At 43.8% G+C, this 26,056-nt stretch overlaps 1 protein-coding gene across 3 annotated transcripts in view; it reads right to left on the minus strand.

Moving 5' to 3' along the window:
• The window catches only part of Tmtc4 (transmembrane O-mannosyltransferase targeting cadherins 4), a 61,995-nt gene that overhangs the window by 4,485 nt on the left and 31,454 nt on the right, over nucleotides 1-26,056 (minus strand). For all 3 annotated transcript variants that reach the window (XM_036198883.1, XM_036198881.1, XM_036198882.1), the window contains exons 7-16: nucleotides 23,381-23,473; nucleotides 22,768-22,932; nucleotides 21,189-21,391; nucleotides 19,816-19,987; nucleotides 19,267-19,398; nucleotides 12,104-12,183; nucleotides 11,855-11,962; nucleotides 11,592-11,733; nucleotides 5,425-5,539; nucleotides 4,374-4,486 (exon numbers count right to left, since the gene is read on the minus strand). In XM_036198883.1, coding sequence (XP_036054776.1) covers nucleotides 4,374-4,486; nucleotides 5,425-5,539; nucleotides 11,592-11,733; nucleotides 11,855-11,962; nucleotides 12,104-12,183; nucleotides 19,267-19,398; nucleotides 19,816-19,987; nucleotides 21,189-21,391; nucleotides 22,768-22,932; nucleotides 23,381-23,473 — 1,323 coding nt within the window. The remainder of the gene's footprint in view (nucleotides 1-4,373; nucleotides 4,487-5,424; nucleotides 5,540-11,591; nucleotides 11,734-11,854; nucleotides 11,963-12,103; nucleotides 12,184-19,266; nucleotides 19,399-19,815; nucleotides 19,988-21,188; nucleotides 21,392-22,767; nucleotides 22,933-23,380; nucleotides 23,474-26,056) is intronic.

The following is a 26,056-nucleotide window of genomic DNA, read 5'->3' on the forward strand; positions in this document are numbered from 1 at the left end:
GTTCACACATCCTCAAGTGGCAACTCCTACATGGCAAGGTTGAATGCTGCAAGGGAACCAGAAGACGAAGGAGGAAGCTTGAATCATATTTCCGATGCTGGAAACACTGCAGCATGTAAACACAGGGGCATCCCAGAAAGGGCAGGTCTGGGAGCAAGTGAGTGTAGGTAGGATCTGCTGCCTCAGGGGGTGCTGGGACTGCTTGAGTGCAGCCTTGGACTGTACCTCAGCCTGAGGATGAGCACAGGCCCACAGGTGTTCAAAGCTTATAGCGTGCTCATCCATCCCATCAGCTTTTAATGGCTGTGTTCAAGAAAGACGTTATAAACTGGTCCATGGAGATATCTGGATGCTTCTAAACATAGGCAATGTTCTGGTTTGTATCACCGAATAGATTCAACCCTCATTCTACTGGAGATTTTGTTTATTAACACAGAGAAAAAGTAATGCACTCTTTAGAAGTACATTATACACTGCATTTAACAAAAGTTTGGAGCTGAGAATGGCCTTGCAATTTGGGTCTTTAAGAACAAGTGGAGATCTGGGTGGAGAGACCTGGAAGGCAAACATCTCAAGAGCAACAGGTCCTTAATCCTGAGCCAGAGCCCTCCTAAGGGCCATCTTGTATCCTGCATGACTCTGGGAGGGAGAGGAGGGGCAGTGTGATGTGAAGATCATCTTCCTTCAGACTCACTTAGGCAAAAGTCAGTACAACTGGCAGCTTGTGGCTCACACAACCTATCATGGGCCAGTCTTCCTATGAACTAACAGAGGATGACCCCAGGCTCAGCCAGTGCCTGTAATAGTTAAGTAGCTGAGACTGAGTAAAACTTTCACTTTTTAGTTACCTATATTTCTAGATATGACATCTTTTAAACACATTTATCTGTATTTAAAATATATTCAAAGGGCTAGAAAGATGGCTCAGCAGTTGAACACACTAGTTGCTTTTGCAGAAAACCCAGGTAAGATTCTCAGCACTCACATGGCTTCTCACAACCATCTGTAACTCCAACCCCTAGGGCATAGGATATCTTCTGGTCTCCATGGGCACGGCACACATGTGGTGCCGAGACACAAGCATTGCACATATGTGGTGTACAGACACACAAGCAGGCAGAACACTCACACATAAAATAAAAAGATTACATTTTTTTTTTTTTTTTTTTTTTTTGGTTTTTTGAGACAGGGTTTCTCTGTGTAGTTTTAGTGCCTGCCTGGATCTTGCTCTGTAGACCAGGCTGGCCTCACACTCACAGAGATCCGCCTGCCTCTGCCTCCCGAGTGCTGGGATTGAAGGCGTGCGCCACCGCTGCCCAGCTAAAAGGTTAAAAAATTTAAATATCTTTTTAGAAAGAAGCATCAGCTGGGTGTGATGTGCACATCTGTACTTAGAAGGCTGAGACAAGAGGATGGCAGAGTGCCAACCTGAGCTACTTAACAAAATACAGCCAAGACTCAGTCTAGTAAACAAACAGATATAAATGAATAAACAAGCAAAAATCAAACAAATCAGGTAGAACCTACATGAGAAAAACCAAACAATTCTTAATGGCATGACACACATGGCCACTCTCTCACTGTGGTGTACGCTTAAACCCTAAGGCAGTGGAGCAAGCAATGCAGAAAGGAGTGGCTGGGAAGTATTGCAGTCAGAGCTGAACATCACCTTTGCCATTCTCCACTAGCCCAGAATTGGAAATTAACACAAATTTTAATAGGTTTAAAATGATTCATAGAGAGTCACTTAATGACCATTCAACTTCTTATCATTTTGTATTTACCATTCAATAGGTGCAAATTCCACCCTTGTGCATGTTCTCCTATTGCAAGGCCAGAAGTCGAGCAGACTGCTGTCTTCACTTTACACAAGAGCAGACTGAGGCATGGACAGGTGAGTGTCTGCTGTTAGGCTCTTGAATGAGCACTGGAACCATTCAACACATTAGACACCTTTTCTGTACACCCAAGCTGCTAGCAGGCTGATGCAACCTGCATCCTGATGCTGATGAGAAATTCATCCGGTCACTTCATGACTACAAGCCTGAGAACCTGAATCTCTATCCCAGTACCCATGCAAAACTGTCATGGTGCTGGGGAGGCAGAGACAGAGTCCCGGAATTTCTCTGGCCAGGAAAGCTGGCTGAATAGGCGAGCTCCGAGGCAGCTCAGACTCTCAAAAAAAATAAGGTAGACAGTAACTGAGGAAGATCTTACATCAGCTTCTGACTCCAGCCACATACCTATGTGCAAACATGTATACATGCACATGTGTGAGCGTGCATGTGCACCCCCCCCCCCCCCCCCCAGTAAGAGAAAACCAGTAAGGTTCATAAGTGACAAATAAGTTGTCTAGAATGCAGATTCCCAATCCCTGGGCTGCAAGATGAGCCTACTCCAATCCTGTAAGTCTCCACTACTCTGCACCCCCCTTTCCCTACTATGTGTGCCCAGTGCTCTGTCAGGAGACAGCCAACATCAAGCAGGACAGGGCATCCTATAGATCAAGAACTAAAGATTCTCTTCCTAATGTGACAGAAAAGCTACACAAATGTTTACATTCCAAATCCTTAACTTAAAAGAAAAAAAATGTCAACTGCTGGCCCATGGCTGGACTTGGCTGGCTGACCCCTGGCTGGAAAACTCCCATTATGCTCCCTGCTGGTAGCTGCCCAAGAGCTCAAAATGAGCTCCTTATTTCATATTTCATCTCGTTTCCTTATCACAGGCTCAGAACTCTGGCCTTGACCATTAAAATGAAAAATGTGTAAAAATAAGGGTGACTGACTGCTCCATTCTGCTATATGGAGTATTTTCTACTTATGGGGGGATATGAACAGGAAGCCAAATGAACCCTAGGTTCAATTCCTATAATAGAAATTGCACTTCACAGACTGCAGGATTATAGAAAAAAATCAATACAATGATTACAGAATTGGCATCCTGAAGAAGGCTTGCTGTTGCTGGGCCAATGGAGGACCAAGTTCACCGATTTGTCCTTGCTGACAACCACACTCCTTCCCCCATGTAGAGGTACAAAAAAATTAAAACACTTCCAAAACATTTCCAAAAGCCACTTTTTAGTACAAAAGTTAGAACTAAAAATGTATAGTGAAACCTAAATTCAACAATACTCAAAAATGATAGAAACATTTAAGTCAGTTTACAGAAAATTAAACCAATAATGATGTGTAATGAACACAAGGAAATGACAATAGAGAGTTATTAATTAATGCATTAGTAGTGTTCTCTAAAGGAAAAAATTAATTGCTACAGTTAGGCCTTGAATCATATCCATGGCCTCATGGTGTTCAGAATAACACATAGCTGCTATAATTTTGAAATAAAATTATTCAGAATAAAATGTTAACATGAAATATTAATAAAATATTAATTAGTATTTTAAGTAGTAACTCAAATATCTATCAGCCCACAATCCTAAAATATTTCTTCCACCAAAGCTCATGGGATTGTTTCTCAAAGTACCTCCAAGGCTTTTTGTGCGGGGTGCCCAGGATGCCAGTTAGAAACAAATATCCCCTGACTTATCCCACTCCAGGCTGATTCTCCTGGGGAGGAATCTATGTTAACAAGCTCCCTCAACAGTTCTGATGCGTAAAATCAGAGTGTGGGGTCAGCAGTCCCATGGACCCACAGTTTCCTGAAGTACACAGGGAGTGAGGCCCAGCCAACCACTTGTTACACTTCAAAACCTGAGTGGAAGAGGTGTGTGCGTGTGTGTGTGTGTGTGTGTGTGTGTGTGTGTGTGTGTGTGGGCTCGCGTGCATTCAAGTATGCATGCACGCAAGTGAGTGTGTGTGTTTGTGGGGCTGGAGGTCAAGTCCAGAATCTCAGACATCCTAGGCAAGCCCTCTGGCATGGAGCTACATCTCAGTGCCAGAGTAACTCTGTGGTTTTCATTGGTCAAAACCTCTAGGGCCTTGCTGATGACATGTAATTCAGAAGAGGATAAACCTTGGCAGCAGTGGGAACCAGCTACATAAAATACAAAAGATAGTACCCATAGACAACCCTAGTACTCCTGACTTTCTGCAAGGGACAGCGTCAGAATCTTCATGCAGAAGGGGAGAGGAAACCCTGGGAGGTACAGACCAGCAGCTCATCCTAGTTACACTCCCTGCCTGGGTTTCTGTTCCCTCTCCACAAGAACAGGCCTGTTTCTGATGAAAAAGAGCACTGGGTTTGACCCCCATGTCCCTCTGTTTGGCAACTTCTTCAGGAAACAATCTGACCAAGAACTCCCCTGGTGCTCCTCTGGTTTAACTCTTGATTGAAGTGGGCATAAGAAACCCTGCAGGCTGCTGTCAGCTGCCAGACTAACTGAAGGATGTCAAGGCCTGTGGTTTACTCACCTTGTATTTCTGGGATTTCCCCAGCACATTTGCCAAAGAGAACATAAGAGAGTGATCATTAGGAATTAATTCCAGCGCCTCTCTCCCGACCGCTTCAGCCTGGGCTAAATTACCTGGGAGGAGAAATGAAAACCACATCGATATTGTACTTGTGCCTTCAGGTCTCCAGAGAAGGACTTACATGCATTACACATGATCACGAAGACACTACTGGAAAAGACCCAACCAGAACATGTGAAGATGCTCCACAACCTGGTGAGTGGAAGAGCCATGGCAACTCAGCTCAATTCTGACAGAAGAGGTAAATACCTTTCCATGACATTCTAGAAAGCCACATTTAAATTTTCTCCCAGGTACCAGTTATACAGTGATTTTCATCACATTATATTCAGATATGTCAGAGGAAATTTTATTTTTTAGACAGACAGACATTAGTATTGTTTGTGTCAGGGTGCTGCATGTGCATGTGGTGAGAAGTCAGTATCCTCAAGCTCTCCACCTTACTTTTTGAGACAGGAACAGGGTCTCGCACTGAACTTGGAGCTTTCTAATTAGGTTAGTCTAGCTCGTTGGTGAACCCCAGGGATCCTCCTGTCTCTACCTCCCCAGTGCTGAGGTTATAGGTATCTGTCATCATGCCTAGGCTTTTCATGTGGGAACACAGGGTAGAGCTCAGGGCCTTACGCTTGTACATATTCTACTGATTGAGCATCTCACCTGCCCCTTTAAAAAAGGCATTTTTGTAACATCGAGTAACACCAGATTAATTTTCTTCCCCCCTTCCTCCCCTGCTTACAAACTTACTATGTCATCCTGGCTGGCCTTAAAGTCAGAGATCTGCCTGCCTCTGCCTCCCAAGTGCTGGGATAAAAGGTGGGTACTACCATGCTCATCTTATTTACTTTTTAAACTGAAAGAATAGCACAAGTCAATGTGCACTGTTAGCCTGTGGAGATGGCACTGGTTCACATGCCCCAAGTGCCCTGTGTGAATGACACTGGCCCACAGAACTGGATGGTGGAACACCTCATCATCTTGTTCTCCTCTGCACCTGTGTTGTCCAGGAGTATGATCATGTTGTTCCATGCCAGGCTGTGCTTCGGCTTCAGTACAGTGGCATTTCTCCATGCGTTCAAAGCATCCACATGGCGATTTAGATCTGCATACTGGAAACAAAATATCCCCCAAAGTGAATATTCCAACCCTTCTGTCTTTTCCCTTCCTACAATATTACTAACAAAGGCAGACAAAGTCCCACAAAACAAACAGGAACCACCACCTTACCTTCACTATGGAGCTTCTCATTTTTCCTATCAACTCATGTGCTTGAAAAAACTGCCCCAATGAAGTAGATGCCGTCACAACCCCTTTTTTATAGATACAACAATTAAGATAACAGGGACACATGTGACCTGCTTAACCACACATCTAGAGATGGAAGGTTGGGGATTAGAACCAGGTGGCCTGGGTCCTGATCCAAGAAGCGTAACTGTATAACCTGTTATTTGCTGACCACTGTTATGAAATCACATTTCAAGCTACTAAGAAATACTATTATTCTTCCTTTTCAGAAAGGCCCTATAGTCCATCCTGGATAAAGTACTATTTAGAACAGTAAACGAGTATTTTATGTAACTAGAAAGTTGTAGTGGGCTGGGGAGATGGCTCCATGGGTCAAGTGCTTACCCACCCTCAGCACTCACACAAAACACCAGCCTGTTGGCACACACATGCAACCCCAGAACAGGGCAGGGGACAGAGACTGGTGGACCCCAGGAGGCTACTCGCCAGCTAGTCTAGTTGGAATGGCAAGGTCTGAAACAGAGACCTACCCTGCCTCAAATAATGAGGAGGAGAGCCAGAGAGGAAGATACCCTAAGTTGATTTTTGGCTTCCATATGTGGACACACAGGTTCATCTCTCTCCTCTCCTCTTCCTCCCCACCTCTCCCTCACCTTCACTCTCTCTCCCTCCCTTATCTTCCCTCCCACACACTACAGAAGTGGGAGATGGGGGCAGGCAAGAGCACATATGCATGCTAGATGCCTAATTTGTTTGTGAGGAATGATTTAGAAACCTCTTATGAATATATAAACTCAAGATAAAAATATGAGCCACTCAGACATATTTTGGAAACTCTTTGGAAAAGACCCACACAGTCATGTAAAATCCCTCAGCAGTTTGGATACTCTTTGCCTGTTTGGGAAGAAGAGAATTTGCACATGTGATCACCTGCATGTGGGGGCCCAAGTACATTTCATCTGAATGGACTGCTTCCCTGGAACTCTGCACATAGTTCAAATGAGAGAAGTCTATGGCATCTTAGGTTATTTCTTTCCTGCTTACTAAGCACATTTTCCCCTGGACAACAGAAATATTTTGACTTGTCCTATGGTCCATACAGCAAATAGGCGACACAAGGTTTAATGAATTATGAAAACATTTACAAATACCTTTCTGTTAAAGATGTCTGAATTTCTCATGAGGCTTAGAATAGCAGGTTGCAACATTTTATCCTTTAAAACCATTAGGAAATGGTATAAACATTCAAATAAATAGGGCTGCTTAAAACACCAAATGTCTCTGCATTGAATGTGTCTTCAGTTCTCCAGTGTGTAACACACATGTGAGTCACCTGGACAGTCAGTGGTGACACTGTCAGCTCTTCCTACAACACAAGTCTTCATGTTTCCAACTTATTCCCACTATTACTGTTATGACTGCTTGTTGAGGGTTGAATCAGGTAACAGGTTTTCGTTTTGTTCCCTTGGCTACTCTTCCTCAGACATACTTTGATAAAACAGAGAAACACCCCAGCCTGCAGCTGGACTTCAGTAAAGTCCCCACCCCACCCCATATGGCTGGGATGGGAGGAACACAGCCAATCACACCAACCTATGGTGTTGTTGGCACTGGGTGGTTGGGCACTATAATGATCTCTTTGTGAAGAGGAAGCCCAGTGTCATGGTGACCTGAGTGGGACTCACAGGCAGGCCTGAGGCTGTCCGTCAAGGGCTCTGAGGAGAAAACATGGGCCCATGTGGTACCTTGCAGCAGCAGCCAGATGGGCACTATTAGAGTGAGCAGAGATGTGGTGTGGTGTGGTATGGGAGGGAGAGACAGAATGGTTCAGGTCCTGTGGACAGAGGCATATCTGAAGAGACAAGAGAGGAAGGGAGAGGGCTGAGATGGTGAGGGAGCTGACCCCTTAACCAGAGGCAACATGGGAAAGCAAGCCCCGCAATTTGTCTGAGCAGCACAGCAGAGATGACCCTGTTGATGAGCGTACAGGTGAGCCAACCCTAAGAACATGAGGGTGGGAGAACTAGCCCCACCCCTCATCTGCCACACATCGACATGGGCTGGGGAGGGATGCCCTCCCTCCCCTCCAGCCCATCAATGCCTAAGGCAGGTGGGAGAGTTGACCCTGCACCTCTCCAGGGCAGTGCAATAGAGCCAAGGTGTGGGTGAGCCAGCCCTGAAGCTGTGAGCATGGGAGAGCTGTCCCCATTGCCCATCTTTTTTGTGGTGGCACGGGCAAGGGAAAGATGCCCTCCCTGCCTGCTGTACATCAATGCCTGAGGCAGGTGGGAAAGCTGGCCCTGTGGTCATAAGAACAGGAGAGCTATCCCTGCCTCCCATCAGCTGCAACACTTGGGAGTGGACCCTGTACCTCGATTAGGCAACACAATAGAGCTGGCCCTAATGGTGCACGTGTGGGAGAGCCGACCCCAAGGATATAAAAGCAGGAGAACTGGCTCCACCCCTTGTTCATTGCTGTAAGAGGTGAATTAGCTGGGGCAATGCTGGAGAGCTCACCCTGGTGGTGAGGACAGGGGAGAGCTGGTTGGCAGACCAACCCTACAACTGCCCGGGTCTAGATCCAGGGTTATGACTTGGCCAGCCCCAACATCCACCACATCTGTGATCTTCCAGAGCATGTGAAGGGACCTGATCTGCAGACCCAAAGCTGCAGGATCTCCACAACACAGGGCAATAACAGGATATCCAGGAAGAGTCCTAGTACGGGCCCAGCATCAACTGTGTAATAGAAACCAGAGGCCTCAAACCAGACCAATGACTCTTTGCAATGAACACTTGCAAGCAAAGCCATATGGACAAAGGGATTTACTGCGTGACTCACTGTGCCACATTGCAGCTTCCATGATGAGATTTTTATTTTTTTTCCTTTTTTCTCTTACATTTTGTTTTATTTGGGGGGAGGAGGATGGATGCAAAGAGATGGAGAAATGAATGGGATAAAGAAACATGATGCAAAAGGCACACAGAATAAATAAAAAGAGAAAACTAAAACTAAAACAGAGAGCCATGGTGATTTACTACTGAGCAGGGAGCAGAGGTGGTATTCACCTACCAGTGCCTTCATGCACCCCTTTACCACCGACTCCTTGATATAATTTTGCCACCTCAGAAGGACAAGGACAGAGAACCATGCTTTTCACCCAGCTCCCATCCTGCCCTTCTCCTCCTCCTATCCTCTCCTCCACTGTCCCAGGCCTGGAAGCAGTGGTCTTTCCTCCATATGGTAGCTTCTTCCGAGTTCAATTCTCCTTCCATCCACATGCTCCCCCAAACCTATGGGTTTCCTTTAATTATTAATCTCTGCATCAATATATTTTGTTCTTCCCACACTGTCTGACCAAGTCCTTCTAAGGCTTAGCATGTTTACTCCTTTCTAAAGTCCATGACTGACATAGATGACCAACTTCTGCACAGTGAACAGTCCCCAGCACTCCTCCAAGCCACTATGACCACCACCCTCAAGGATCAGCACTATGCCCCAAATAACCCTGCTCTTCCTATTTCCTCTATAATTGCATTGTATCCTCTTCTTATCAGAGTTCACAAATCAAAGCAAGTATCTGTCTCCCATTATAAAAACATGACTTCTAAAACAGACACCTTGAAGTTATTAAATTCCTCTTATTTGCGGATATATAAATGGGCTGGCTAAACTGTTAAAGATTAAGCCTTAATGCTTTTAAGCTGTCAAGAGCGAAAGCTGGATAATCAAACCACAATGGAGAGTAAGAGCCTTATGCAACAGGCACTGTGGAAACACCATTTCAGGGCAGCACAAGAGGTAAACAACACTGAGGTATCCATTGTTTCACGGCTACAATTGATCATCCCAGAGAAAGCATCATGAAGCCCAAGACTAGAGTTCACCATCCAAGCTTGTATTTTATGTTCTGTGTTCTTGGATGCTACTCCTGTTGGGGCTCATTTAGCATAAATTCTGTTTTCCAAATTCCAAGGAATAACAGTGACAGGCAGTGAGTAGGGTAGAAATGTAGAGTGGAAATGTGGAAGTTGCAAGTGGATATACTTACTTTGCAAGCAATAACTTAAAAGGAGCTACCTCTAGAAGAAAGGAAACACCAAAGACTTCACAAGGACCAAATCTAATGTCATTTAAGTACTAGTTCAACTGACCCAGCAAACAGATAGTAACTCCACTTCCATATACAGATTTAGGTGAATATATCTGCTCCCTCCAAGCAGCACTTTCTCTCTTTGTCAAGTCTGAGGACTTGCCCTGCTTTGTATGTAATTGAGGTTTCGGACTCTACTCACATTATCATGAGGTTTTTAAAGTACCCTCCACCCCTGTATATCCCTAGACAAACTTTAGTACTTCTTCAGCATAGAAGTGTGTATCATTATAAAGCAGGCACTTTGAAATGTGAAAGCACACAGGGCCCAGTAGTCATGGAGACAGCTGATGAGGACAAGAGAACATCATGCTCTATCTTTGCTCAAATCTCTTGTTCCCTGGGGTCAGTCATGCCGCTGTCACCCCCTAGGGTGCCCTGGAGGAAGTAACTCCTCTTTTTAACACTGGAGTAGACTTTAGAGATGGTGTCTTCCTACTGTACTTAACAACTACAACAAAGTTAGTGTTTTTTAAATAAAAATATGCAAGCCACATCATTCTAAAATTTATAATATAAGCATTGTCTGCCCACTTAAAGTGACTTGTCCAGTGTTAGGGGCACAGAGGTCCTTGTGCCCACAGATCACTAGAGAAACCTGGAATGTAAGGCACAAAGGGGCCTCTTCTCAATGGAGTACATAAAATACATGTTCTCCTCCTACCCAGAAGGCTGGGAGTGGATTCTGTTAATGACCTGGTGACCTTTTTGCTATCTATGGAGGCAAATCTCACCCACCTTTTGCTACAAAGTCAGACCTCATTCAGATTCCCCAGAATGATTATCCCAGACTCTTCCCTCCATAGACCATTACTCATCCTTAGGGTAGATGTCATGTGCACTTTATGGCCTGCTGACCTCCATGCTATTGGTCAGAGACCACACTAGGTTCTAGGCCTTTCAGCTATGGAACATACCCTCAAGGTCACATACTCTTTGTAAAGGAGTTGGTATGTAAGCATACCTTAAGCTTTATTGTGCACCTGGTATTGGTCTGATTGTTACCTGGAAACCTGTTCCCAAATATGCTGACAATGAACCGCCTGGCATTAGACTCCCGGAAGTCTGATCCAGGTTGACATCTCTTGCCCAGGTTTACTTCCCTGTATGATGTCTGCAGAGACCCCTCAGTCTATCATGAGAAAGTCAGTCCTACTGCTCATTGCCATGTGTCTCACCATTTTATTTCCTCTGCTCATTCTACCTGTGCAGTTCACAAAATCCTGGCACATCATTCCAGAAACAAACACATTAAATGCCAAAGTTATTTATATCAGGGTAAAAATGCAATACTGTTCTTCCTATTAAAAAATTGATTAATTCAAACATCTTACTTTCTACTTCCATTAAGTAACTGCAAGGCCCTTTCAGATAAATGCTCTAACTAGAATGTCCCCTTGCAAAAGAAGAGATCTGCTCCCTTGGGGAAAGAGAACAAGGAGGCTCAGAAATCAGTTACAGGCTTGTTTTTAAATCTTAAGTTTCTATTCAATCCATGTTTTAAAAACAAAACAAAACAAAACAAAAAACCAATGTTTATCAGGAAGTGGGCCCTTGGTGTATGTTTTCCAGGGCAGAGGGATGTACAGAATTTTCATTTAATCTATTGTTTCTGTGATACTTTAGCAGTACATACAAGAAAATCAAATCACTACTTTGAAATGAGATAAACACATACAGAGGACTGCTATAATGTGGAGAGTCCTGGATGGTGTAAGAGGTTCTATTTCAGGTGATGGGAACTGGGGCAGCCTGCCCTTACCAGCCGCCCAAGGTTGTAGTAGCAGTCTGGGTATTTCCGCCTGTGTTTAATTGCTGTCCGGTAGCTTTGCTCGGCTGCCTCGAACCGTTTCAGGCTATTCTGAACTATGCCCAAATTCATCCACGCGGCTGCAAAGTCTGGCCTGGAAAAGCATTTTTGACAAAAGATAGACAAGAAAAAGAGAAGATTAGACGACTGCCCAAATCCAGAGATCCACTCTTTGACCTTGGCAGAAAGCTAAGAAAAGAAAACAAATTGCTTACTGAATTTGAACAGCCAATGACAGCAACTCTTCAGCTTCCTGGAGCTCATTCCTTTCTTTTAAGATATTCCCAAGGTTATTCATGGCATGAACGTACTTGGGATTTAGTCTGGAAATGGAGAGAAAAGCCAAACAGACTGTTATTGCTCATTTGTTTTCACCCAACACTTAGAAATCAGCAAAGATCGAAGAGTTTTTCAGGGAAGAGTCAAGCATCTTGGAAAGTGAAGACCCATGCACACGTGTGTACCTGACTGCTTCCCGGTAATATCTGATGGCCGCTGTTTGGTTCCCCTGGTCAGCCAGGTTTTTGCCAATGTTGTAGTGAACCTGAAAACACAGGTGACAATTTGGCTATCAGCAAGCACATGGACTTCTTTGTTCAGAGCTGGACACATAATGAATCTTCTAACTGAAGACAGAAGGGAAAGGAATTTAAAACAAAACAAAATAAAACACATCCGCAAGAACTAAAAAGCCCTATGGGGGTGGTTATAGGCTTCTGTAAGAAGCTATAAGAACAGATTACAAGGCGGGGGCAATAAGCAGACACAGCTGTGAATGTGACAGGAAGGAAAGTGGCTGTATCACCCCCAGAGAAAACCAGAAAGTCACAAAACTAAGCTGTCTGGGAAGCCCCGCGTCCTCCTCTCTCACAAACCTTAGAGTTGAGATCACAAGCCAGTCATCTACAGACCTGAGACAGAAGTAATAGTTCTATCATTCCCCCAAATCCAGTCCTTTCTGGTCCCACATATTCTTCAGGTAGCATTGCAAGCATTTTACTCCCTGAATCATGAGTGGGATGTTTTTGTCCCCCACCCCCAAATTCATACAATGGCATCCTAACTCCTAACCTGAGGAGTTAGAAGGTGGGGACTTTGGAAGGTGAATAAGTCATAAAGGTGGGTCTCCCTCACGTTCCTAGTCATGTCAGGGTCTCACTAAAAAGATGGCTGACCCTGAACTAGAAAAAGGCCCTTCCCAGGCACCATTGCTCACAGGTGCCTTCACTGTGGGTTCCCTAGCCTCCAGAGGGTTGAGAAGTAAAAATCTATGATTTAAACCCCAGTTCACAGTGTTCTCTAATGGCAGCCTAAACTAAGAAGGTACCAAATAACATTGACCATCATCCCTCATCCTTCAGGCAGTGATTGATGATGATTGAGTATGGCACTGTACCAGCAGCTGGGGACAACATGGGGGCAAAAGCCCAAAGTCCTGTCTCACAGCACCCATGGCTACCCACTAAACTACTACCTCAGTACCCCTGTCACTGCACAGGCTGCCAGGGCTGTGCAGGAAAGGGTATGTCCTGGTTTCAGAGAGCCTGAGGGATGGATTTCCTGGCTGGGATCTGAACCTAGCTCTTAGGGAAAGGTTTGCCATGGAGGATGCCCTGGGAAGAAGAGGCAGCCCATGCAGAGTGCAGGGATGAAAGGAAGCCGATGTTGGGACAGAGGGTGAGGGTTGCTGGAGTGCTGAGGGCAGGAATTCAGGTTGGCCAGGAGCAGCCAGGCAACAACAGGTTGTTGAGGCCCTGCTTGAGAACAACAAGGTCAGTGTACTTGGGCTGTCATGGCAAGATGCCACCAATTGGGCGCCACAAAGCACTGCTCGTCTCAGTTCTAAAGTCTAAGCCTGAAGGAGGAGCTCTTCCAGCCTGGCTTCCGTCTTTGGGTATTTGTTGGTGATCAGATACCTGTTGCTGTTCACACACCATCCAGCTTCCCTGACTCCATGCCCTTTCTCTACCCTGATGTAAGTCCTATCTTCCTGCTTCCCTTTGATACAACAAAATGCCACAGGCTGCCATTTTTTTTTTTTTTTAAATACAGAAATGTATTTTGCTCAGTTTAAGAGAGAGACTGTGAAGTCTAAGGGATGGGGGTGGGGGCTGTCCCTGGTGATAACTCAGAACACAGTGGAAACTATCATATGGCAAGACAGTGGGTGTGTGTGTTATGTGTCCTGGCATTTCCTTCAGAGAAGGTCACTTCTGGTTTACTATAACAGTGTGCAGGCCAAGTCTCTCTCCTTATGAAGCCACATTCTCATGTCTTCATCAAGCCTTAATTGAGGGCAGGCAGCAAACACCTTTACCTACTAACTTACCTTGTTGGTCTTAAAAAGGTTAATTTATATGATGAGAGTTTTATGTACATTAAGAATGAAAGAAGCCAGGCAGTGGTGGCGCATACCTTTAATCCCAGCACTCAGGAGGCAGAGGTAGGCAGATCTCTATGAGTTTGAGGCTAGCCTGGTCTACAAAGTGAGTTCCTAGGACATCCAGGGCTACACAGAGAAACCCAGTCTTGAAAAACCAATAAACAAAGAAACAAACAAGAATGAAAGAGAACACGAGATAATCATTAATGAGTAAAGAAGGCATTTGCAAAGAAGATTGAAGAAACAGGACTCATAGTTGAAAATCAATGAGAAATTCTTAACCATTTTAGAACGAGGACATTTGGAGGGGGGTGATGCAGAGTATTTTCTGTTATGCATGTTTCAGAATATAGTACAGAGAAATGTCAGGTGTGCTGTGCATGCCTGCAACGCTGGCACTTGGAAAGTACTGGCAGAAGGATCAGATTAAGGTCATCTTTGGCTACACAGAAAGTTCAAATCCAGTTAGGGCTACTTGAGACCTTATCTCAAAACCACCATTAAAACAAACAACAACAACAAAAAAGGGAGCTGGGACCTAGACTTGAAAAACAGGATGGCCTTGGCCCTGAAACATCATCTGAGGTCTCCACTGACAATCAAAAGCTCTTCCCAGAACCATAAAACCAGAGGTAATCCCAGGACGGGATGAACAATACCATACATTACCTCATACTGAGGGCCACCAAGATCTGACATGCTCCTGGTCAATACCTTCTCCCCACAGCAGTTCTGAGCTGAGGGAGTTGCCTCCCCTTCTGAGCTGATAAGTTGCTTTGGTGTTAAGCATCTTATTAGAAACCATGAGGCTGAATCTGAACCCCAGTTCCTAAGCCCAGTTCTTACCACAGTACACCTGCTTCCCAGGTGCTGGGTGAAGATGGCTGATTGTTCTAGGCTACTCGGATGCCTCACCACACCATCTGCTTTTCTTCTTGACACCAACAACTGTCTTCTGCGATGTGTCATGGACAAAATATAGTTCCCTTAGTGTTTATACAATGAGCCCAGGACCTTTTAATGTGATTGTGGAGACCTGGCCTTTAAGGTGTAATCAGGAGAAGTGAGGTCACTCAGGGAGCCCCAACCCATTCTGACTGCATACAGACAGACAAGAAGACTGTGCACAGGAACAGCCACATGAGGACACATGGAGGGAGAGGCCTTCACAGAAAGCAGCCCTGCTGGCACCTTTGTCTTGGAGGTCTAGCCTTTAGAACTGATCTCGGTCGCTACAGGCTCATGGTCTCAGGCATTATGCAGTGGTGACCCTAGCAAATGGATGAATCCTGAAACAGCATTCGAGCAGGGGTGGAGCACTGCGCTCTGAAGATGAACCCATCCTACACTGTTAATTTCAACCCAGTCACAGCCCTGCCTCAGATATGCTTGGATTTCTGGAAGGGTTCAGGGCAGTATGCCATTCAATGAGCTCATGTGTTACAGATTCCTTTCAAAGTCAGTTTTAAAATAATTACATTTGTATTTACCTAGTTCAATGAAAGAAATCCAAAGCAGAGAAATGTTAGGTTGATGTAATACTCCACCTTCCTCACCCCCCACCCCACCTCACTCACAAAACTTCCTGGACCACAATACTATCCATTTGTAGGTATTTTCATTTTTACATTACAGCTTGGAAGTGGTTCAGTAAACACTATTGCCGGAGCAGGCCATAGTATTTGTGGCCTCATCCCATTCCATGCACAAAAGAATGGAAAGCTGGAGGGTGCCGCCAAGAGGCATGTCCTCCTGGTCACCAGGATACAAATACAGCTTCTACTCAGATGTCACATGGCTCCCGCCTCTTCTGCCCACAGCTCCTGCTGCTTTCCTTTGTTCTCTCCATAAACCGCCCGCCCTCAAAAAGAGTTCAGCTGCCCTCTGCAGCATGGTCAGGGTTCTGCCAGACACTCAGAATGCCAGGCCAGAATCCCAGGGGAGGGGACAGGCCACTGTAAAAAGCTGGATAGCTGTTATTTAAACAGAATGAATCAGAAATCTGATTCAGGCCTAGAAGGCAGTCCAAAATTAAGAAGATATTTTCACTCTATGGATTCGACAGGGAATTCTGTGAAAAGAAAACATCTGTCTGGATTGGGCCAAACACTGCAGAAAACAGACTGGACGCCCACACTTCTGTTGGTAGTGTTTAAAAAATGAGAGTTTTTCTTTATCGTGGTATATGAAAGACTGAGAGAAGCCATTTATCCAGCTTTCCCTCCAACCTTTGTACATCATATGCTGAGACAATGAAGCTAGATTAAAACAGCCACTGCCACCAAGTGACAGTGGGGAAAAAAGTAACAGCACCCACAATGAAGGGCACTTTCAATACCATTGCTTTAGAAACTGGCTATTTCAAATATTCTGCCGATGTTGAAGACTGCTAAACCTAAAATGTTTAAACACAAAAAAATTCAGTAATCATCCTTAAGGAAATATCTTGGGGTAGTATATGGTCCTTTCATTGTTAAAATAATTTAGAACTGTATCATGGGGTTGGTATTAAATGAAACATATGTTTAAGCCTTGAAAACTAAAATGACTGCCAATAAATTCAGTGCTTGGAATCTCACAAACGGTACACTTGATGAACACAATTTCCATTTGGCCCAATTCAATAACTAATATTAGGCACTTACCACATGCAAGGCACTGTGGGTAATTTCAATGCAGGCCAGGGACCAGTATTACCTATACTGATATCTCAAGCTTTCTAAGTTAAAAAAAAAAAATGAGAATCTCAGTTTATAAACCTGGGTCTGAACAATAGCCAGATGCCAACCGCTTACTTAATACTCAGAGGCAGAAAACAAATCTCCTGGAAAAGGATGGAAAGGACACAGCAGTTTCCAAAGGGAGCATTCTTCCCCGAGATCAACACAGCTTTTTGAAAAACAGACAACTTGACACTTCAGTGTATAAAGGAACATTTAAAACAGAACAGAAACTCTATCTTGCTTACAGAAATGGCACTGAGAAAAGTTCTGGAGAAGAACAATTATCATAGCACTGGCTTGAAGCTGAGGTCTTTATGCACACCCTAGTTAAAACGAGAAACACACATACTCGTGGCCATGTGATGTCCATGTGTACACTGTCTGGTTTCCAGTCTATTGTGGCTAAATTCACATGCTAGGAAGATATTCAGGCCAAGACAGCAAATATACGCCGTATCCCTTGTTTACTACGGTCACCTGGGCACAGCAAAACACCAAGCTGGATCTCTGCCCAGACACTCAAATCACTAACCTAAATAGTGCCAGCTACCCCCTTTTTAGTTTCTCTCATCTGGGAAAATGAAGCAATGCCCTATATCTAAATCCTTAGCAGAAGGATAATGGAATTAATTATAACACCTTGTGTAGAGACTAGAGTTCCCTATAGTAAGGAACTATATAAATAGAATGGGCAATTACTGCTGTCCATGCAGGGAAGTAAATGTAAAGAGAATCTTACATCCATGAAATTAAATTGCTAATAAAGTTCATTTACAAAAGATAGTGATTGCTCAGCAAAACAAAGACAAAAGCTTGAAGTAAATCACTTTTTCTAAGACTCTTAACTATAAAACATGAGTGATACAAACAAACAAACACCTAAAAGGGCAAGCAAGGAGTCACAGCTTTTATAGACTTGTCTTCACTTTGGGGTCATGGTAAGATGTGAAGTGCTCACTAGTTTTCTTTATATAACTTTGTTTGAAATTACTGCTTTCAACTTGAGAAAACTCCCTTGTGGCTGATATAGTGTGCATCCTAATAAACTTATCTGAGAGTCAGAGAACAGAATAGCCACTAGATTAGACATAGAGGCCAGAAAATGGTGGCACACATGCCTTTAATCCTATCACTGTGGAGGCAGAGTTCCATCAGGATCTCTGTGAGTTCAAGGCCACACTGGAAACATCCAGGCATGGTGACACACACCTTTAATCCCAGCACTTGAGATCTCATGTCTTTGCTTGGGAAAGACTCACACCTTTAATCTCAGGAAGTGATGGCAGGAAGCAGAAAGGTATATAAGGCATGAGGACCAGGAACTAGAGTCTGGTTAAGCTTTGAGGCTTTTAGCAGCAGTTCAGTTGAGATCCATTTCGGCTTCCAGTTTGAGGAGACAGGATTGGCTGAAGAGCTGGTGAGGTGAGGTTAGCTGTGGCTTGTTCTGCTTCTCTGATCTTTCAGCATTCATCCCAATAGCTGCTTTCGTGTATTTCATTTATAAGACCATTTAGCAATTTGTCTACACTCCCCCATTCAGGATCCATTGACACACTCTAGGCAATTCCAATCAAATGAGCTAAGGCAGCTATCAGTATGACACAATAATCTGTACACTAACAGGAGACTTCTACCCTAGAGTCTTGGCCCAAATTCAGCCAATGGAATTCTCTTCTTACTGTTCAGTGAAGCCAAATGAACATGAAATCTCAAATGCTAACATTTCCAGAGTGCCTACTATGTGCTGACCACTGTGTTATGGTGTCATCATTCACTCCACAAGAAACCTAGCAGGCAGGCATTATTCCTTACAAAAAAGAACACAGAGAGTTTGCACAGCTGCGTAAGTAAAAAGCTTAGATTTAACCAAAAATACAAGTGAGATAAATCCCCTCTAGATCTCTCCAACAAAAACACTGCCAATTTTAAAAGCACATACATACATGCATGCTTCTCAAATCCGGCAAGAGGCATCACCAAGCAGAGAACTCAGGGTGATATGCATCGGCACTGGTGTGCGGCCATCTATTTTAAAGTTCCAAGCCTATCCACAGGTATTACCATCTTCATATTGTAGCTAGAAGGAGGCCAGCTCCTGTCACCAGAGTGTGGATTCTGAAAGGTGTGCTCTGAAAGATTAGGATAGGAGCTGTGTGCAGCCCTAGCCTGGAGAGGAGACACCCTCCCACTCCCAGTCTCTTCAAAGTGAGGAGACAATAGGAACTGGAGGTTGGGCACAACTTTAAATCTGTCTATTGATACTACTTAGTTTTAATGATTTCTTTTGAATATAATAATTTCTTTTAGCTAAATATAAGCAACTATAACAAGCTCACTAAAAAACAAACAAACAAACAAACAAACAAACAAACCAAACCAAACCAAACCAAAACAAAAACCCAAATATTTGATGATGGTTAACACTAGTGACTGACTGTTCCATGGTAAATGTTCTTACTCTGCTGGAGGACTTACGTCTTCCAGTGAAGTGTTCTGAGGAGGAATCTAGTGGGCAAGGTACCTTAGCATTGAGGGGACACACAGACAGGGCACTTCGAAAGAGCCGGTCTTCGCTCCGCCACTCGCCACTGCGAACCACACATCTCAGTGCGTTGATGAGTAGAATGCCCAGGATAATAGCGGCAACTGGTTTCTGAACAGAGTTGGCAGACGTCATAGTAAGCAACATGTGGTGGTTATGGTAATGGTGGCAGCATTCTGGCTTGGTATGTTTTTCTTTTCTTTTTTCTTTTTGGTGTATACATATATGTGGTGCATACACATGGGTACACAGGTGTGAGCATCCACCTGTGCCCATGTAGAGGCCACAAGGGGATATCAAGTGTCTTCCTTCATCACTCTTCACCTTACTTCTTAGGAGGGGGTTGTTCACTGAACCCGAAGCTGGCTATTTCTGCTAGGCTGGCTGGACAGTGAGTTCCCAGGATCTGCCTAGCTTAGAGCTTTTAAGCTTGGGGTTACAGGCATGCAAAACCATGCCAAGCATTTTACATTAGTGCTGTGGTTCGAACTCCTTACCCACAGAATCATCTCCCCAGACCCAAGGTACCTTTTTCATGGTGTGTCTGCTTAGGGCTCCCAATCCAAAGGTTAGCAGCATGCAGTACCCAGCGCTGGGGAGGTAGAGAACACGCTCTGCAACCACAAAGCCCACTCGGAAAAACAAGTTGCTTGCAGGAAGGAAGGGAATCACAAGAAATCCCAGACCCAGAGTAAGGATTCTGGAAGATGAAAAGCATTTACATAAATGGCTAGTTTTAGACTTTTCAAGAAAAGCTCCTTACATGACATAAGCAACAATAGAGACTGTTCTTTGTTTCTTGCCATCAATTTAGAAAAGATATTAGCAAGGAAAAGACATAATCAGTAGAGGGAGATAGCTGAAAGCACAGAGCAAGGTACTCAGGAGCCAGTACATGGGAGAGACATCCAAATCATATGCTTGTATCAATAAACTCAGAAAGATTACATTTAGTCCATTCCTTCATTAGCGAACATTGGTCCCCAATAAATCCATGTAGTTTTTAATATGACTTCCCCACAACAACCAGAACAATACAGAAATAGATTAATTAAACTTTGTAAAATTTGAAAGAAATAATTATCATTTTTTTTGTTACTATGTCACAACCAGTAAAGCACAAACACAGTCTAGCATCTGCAGACCATGTTTATGGAGAGACTATGTCTCTCTGTCTCACATGCAAAGGTGCAAATGAAGAAATGAGGTCACATTTGGTGGCTTCTTCTGGGACGTCGTGCTTTACAGTATTTTGTTTTAAATTCTATTTCACATGTATAAATGAACCAATTGGGGCTAAAGTTCATTGCTCTTTAGAATCATCAACCAATTTAAGGACACACATAAGCAGAAAACATTCATTTATTTTGAGAAATTACTCATTTAATATCATGTGCACTTAGGCTTTGTGGAAATCACCCTAAACAGTTTTCATTTTCACAGAACATGTTTGTTTTCTCCAATTATTTCCTCAATAACCCTTTGCAAAAGACCTTTTTATCTGTTGAAAAAGTCTAATATCTCTTTGGGGCTGCAACTTATTTTGTGCCCAACAACAGAAAGGATCAGCACAGAATTTGCAAGGGCTTCTTTGAAGAACTGTGAAATAATGGACCCAACACACGTCAATTACCCTCTCTGTTCTGACCATAAATTACACTTTACCTCCTACAGGGAGATCTCCAAGTGCTACTTGGGGGTGAGGGGCACATAGCCGTCAGTCTGCTGCTCCTCCAACTTCCTTTCCTACTAGTTGAAGCCAGTCATTATTCCCACCTTGTAGCCATATATGCAGAACAAATGTCCTTAGATATCCTATGCACAGAGCTATTAAAAGTGATGGGCATTGGATTTAGCAAACTGCTTCTGGGTAGAAGTTAAAATTCCATGCTGCCTCTTACCTTCTCTTGCAGCTATCTTCAGAGCACAGAGCTTGGAATATTAGGCCAATTAGGCAGAGCCAAAGTGCCGCTAGAGCAATTACCCTACAGTCACCAACTGACTTAATGAGGGGGATGCAGCCCATTGACCAATCAAAACACAGCCACCAGGGACACAGCAGCAGCCAGGCATTCAATGAATAGTAGTAATTATAGTTTATGGCCTGTCAATCAAAAGAAAAACAAACACTTACTTGATGCTGAACTTGAAAGAACACATATATCCTAACTTTACTTCCGAGGTATTCATAAGCTCCTGTTCCAGGAAGCAGTTGTGTAAAATGAAATACTGGCCATTTGTATTCTGAGTAGAGGACTGTAATCTGTAATTTATTAAATGCATACAGATTTTAATACTTTAAGAATACAGCCAAGCCACTGGGCCAGGCAATGCAGGTGTTGTATTTCTGGCCAGGCTATGGCTCATTTACACAGTATTACCTAATGCCTCTGACATGGTCAGGCTCAGGTGTCAACAGTGCACCTAACATTTAAAAATGGAGCTCAGCCCTGAGCAGTCTCTTGATTTCTCTCTGTAAAGTGCACAGCTAGGAATCTGGCTTGAGATCTTTAGAAAAACAGGCGAACCTAAGTGAATAATCCTGATACCATCAGACTCCTGCAATAGCAATGTGTTATTACATTTTGTCCTGATTCAGCCATGCTGGTTTCCCTGAAGCAACAGAAACAGGGTCAGAGAGCACGTTAGTAAGATGGGCATCATCACAGAAGGGGCTCTTTTTCCTTCTTTTCATGAAAGGAATCATGGTTGGTCCTCTCTTCTCTGTGGGCCTGAATCCACAGATTCCACAAACCTAGAATTTCACCACAGATTGAAAATATTTGGAAGAAAAAAGTTTTCAGTAAGTTTCAAAGTCCAAAGCTTAAATCTACTGAGCAGTGAGGACTTCACTGAATCATGTAAGAACAGAGACCAGGCATTGTGTTAGCTGCAGTGTAGAATCTGAGGACAGTTTTGAGCATAGGGGAGATGAGTGTAGGTTATATGTAAACACTCTTACCTTATTAAAGAGACTCCAGCACCCCTGGTTTTTGGAATTATGGGGGGCTCTTGAAACTAATTCCCCATGGACACCAGGAGATAACTATATAAAGACCCAACACGTATCCTTCCCAACAACATAATAAAAAAAAGTTGGCTTTATCTTTAACAGTAAAACAGGATATATCCATTTTTTAGGGACTTGGGAATGTGGTGGTAGGTGGGGATGAAGATGGGGAAGGATGAAGGATCTAACGGCAGTGGTACTCAATCTTCTTAACACTGAAACCATTCACACAGTTCCTCATGTGTGCTGATCCCCAACCATAGAATTATTTCACTGCTACTTCATAACTGTAATTTTGCTACTGTTATGAATCATAATGTAAATATCTGATGTGCAGGATATCTGTTATGTGACCCCTGTGAAAGGGTTGGTCACCCCCAAAGGGGTTGAGAACCACAGGTTGAGAACCACTGGTCTATAGATGATGGGGAAAGAAAAGAATCAAAAAGAAGTCCAGGCTCAATACTTACCCTGACCAATATGCTGTCTGCAAAGGAGGCTGGGTTGTCCACCTCAGTAAACGCCGGTGGACCTGTACCCATGATTTTCCAGCGTACATAGAGCATGCCGGTGCCTCCAAAGGTAAGCAGGGTCATTCGGAAGAGGAGGCCTCCATTCCTGAGTGCGCCAATGTTCTGAAAGGACACCATGAAGTTCTTGTTGTTTAAGGCTTTCAACTAAAGCACAGCATGTAATCCCAAGTATCTAGGAGGCTGAGACAGGTGTGTGGACACCTTGGGCCATATGGTCTGCCTGAAGGCTATACAGAGTTCAAGTCCAGCCTAGGCAACTTAGTAAGACTGGTTCAAAATAAAAAGTAGAAAAAAGGGCTGGAGACATAGGTTAATTATAGGGCACTTACCTAGAATGATGGAGGCCCTGGGTTTAATGCCCAGTATTGCAAAATAAACAAACATGCCAACCCCAAGTATGATCATTCTACCTAAACCATGTGACACAGTGCTTAAAAAGTTGCCTATTTTAGAATTCAAACCATAAGAAATACCTGGAAAACAGCATTTTAAATTGGCTGGTACTTGACATTTTCTACGTCTGGGCTCAAGGTAAAAGCATGTAACTCACCTCTAATGATTTGTCCTTATGTAGTACCTTCTGGACAGTTTCCAGAATGTTGAATTTGCCTATCACCAGGATATCAAAGACAGCATTCAAGCCCTAAGAATCAAAGTCTCAGTTAGTCCAGAGAGCCTGGCTCTGATGGGGCAGAAATTATAGTCACATTTTCATTATTTAACCCAGACAAGAAATGTGAAGATGACCATGGACAAACTCCCAGGTATTTTAGAAGAACAGCCATATGTTTGGATGAACCTAACCCATAGTGTGAACTCCACCAGTGATAATCTAGTGAGTTCCTGGCAGTAATGATCCCATGGCCTACATTTAGGAGCACTGTAAGATTCCAGATAGCTAAAACTTTGGGGCTCCTGTGAGAAGTTCCTGTCTTTGTTCCCTCCCTCCTTATCTGTAACTGAAAGAGTGGTCAGCTATCTGGGCAATAACTAAGCATAAAAAGAGAACATCAACCATCAATCTCACCAACCCAGCCTCGTACATAAACTCCAACTGGCTGACTGAGGCCTGATGAACAGGGCAGACACACACCACTCTCTGAAGGAGAGCTCTAATTGTGTACTCGTGTTTTTGTTCCCTGGGCACAGGGCTGGATTCCATCTCCAAGTCTGACCTACGGAGAAGAGAATCTAGGGATAGGTCAGGTCACGTGGGTGGCATATGGAGCAAGGGAAGAAGTGAACTACTCCTCTGCAGCTTTAGTTTAAAAGCTGGACTCTCTTCTCTTTGTGTCCCCTTCCTTCTGGCTGTGATGTTGCAGTAGAGCAACTCTGGATACTGCACATGAATGATGCTAGTGTGTGTACAAGCAAGCCTCCTTAGATACTGTGTAGAACTGCTCACTACTGTTAGGTAAACAATGAAGGACTTGTGCGAAACCACTGGGTTGCTCCCACGGCTCTGCCTGCACTAACGTGTCCCACTACAACCAGGATGGTCAGGCTGCTTTGACAGCCATTCAAAGTATACTTACACCTTGGATCTAATCTTTACTCTGTGGATGACTTCAGAAGGCAGTATCATCTACGGGAATCCACTGCCCAGTCTGCATAATGGGGTCGGAATATCCACAGTGTCTCTGGTTAAAGCTGCCCTTGCGTGACTAGGCTCTTTTTAATATGGGGTTTTGTGGCAAAGAAGATCAGGGATCATCAAAGCCAGTGGTAATTTGTGGTTTTCAGAGCAAGGATGGCACTACTGCTGAACCCTCTCCCACAAATGCTGGGAGTCACTAATTATCCAATCCGCAGGCCACTGCCGGGTTAAACACTTCAAAGAATACTGATTTTATTCACTCATGCGACACACGATCATCATGGGTCATGGAAGACCATCTCTGTTTGACTATAAACTGTTTTCCAGAAGACAGGAACTCCCTGTCTGCTGCTACTACCTTCTCACACTGTTTACACCTCCACCTGGAGCTGTGGGACTGCCACCGAAGGGTAACATAATCATGTGATCAGGAGGGCTGAGCCAAACACAAGATTGGTACTCACTTCTCTGTCCAAGTTAAAGGCAGCGTCAAAATGCTCAGAGTCTATTTAAATTCAACCTAATCTTCAGCGTTTCTAATGTGTTATAACTTCTGGAGTAACCTGCAGTCCTAGCTAAATGGGATTCCTACTCAGCAGGTCTGAGGAGGGGGCAGAGACCCTGAACTAGCCAGCTCTGGGATGCTGCTGTTGCTGTGGATACCACTAGTCCTCAAGCACACTTGATATTAGTATCAGGTTTCGGAGCAGCAATCTCCACTAGGATGTCTCTGTCGCAGGAGTGCCTAGAAATCTCCACAGGCATTTTAGGACAACTAAGGGATTCTTATTGGCTTCTACTGGCTACAGGTAGGGATGCTGCTAAATGACTTACAATGCATAGGACTCCCCTGCCACAAGAATATTCTGGCTTATTAAAATACTCACATAGACAAGGTTAAGAAAAACAATTGAAGGCTGGAACTCATGCTATAGCCCAGGATAGTTCCAGACAGGCAATCATCCCAACTCAGTCTCCTGAGAACTGAGATTGCAGGTTTGAGTCACTATGGCTAGTTTCTAAAGTAAACATTAAATAAAAAACTAACTCAAGAGACTTAAGAATTTTTAAAAAAACAAACCAAACCAAAATTGCCGGGTCGTGGTGGTACATGCCTTCAATTCCAGCACTCACAATCTCTGAGTTCAAGGCTAGCTTGGTCTACAGAGCGAGTTCCAGGACAGCCAGGGCTACAACAAAGAAACCCCAAACCTAAATAAATAAATAAAATAACACAACTTATTTATTTTATGTGTATAAGTATTTGCCTACGTGTGTAAATGCACTACACTCATGTTTGGTGCCCACAGAAGTTCCCTTGGAACTAAAGCAAGCAGTTGTGAGGTGCCAGACATAGGTGTTGGGACCTGAACCTGAACCTTCTGTAAGAAGTGCCTTTAATTACTGAGCCATCTCTAGCTCGAGACTTAGGTATCTTTACACAGTAATTCTTCATCACATCCTTGCTTGCTAACCTCTGTCGTATAGACAGAGCTCGATAAAACCACTAATCTTTCCTTTGACTTGTATCAAGCCCCATATTCTGTTCTTTTTCTCCCAACCTATTCCTGTGTGGTCACTCAACTACCACATTTTACTTTTCATTTTTTTGGCTCATATCCTTGGTTT

The sequence above is a fragment of the Onychomys torridus genome, chromosome 9 (assembly GCF_903995425.1).
Source record: "Onychomys torridus chromosome 9, mOncTor1.1, whole genome shotgun sequence".
Taxonomy (NCBI): domain Eukaryota; kingdom Metazoa; phylum Chordata; class Mammalia; order Rodentia; family Cricetidae; genus Onychomys; species Onychomys torridus.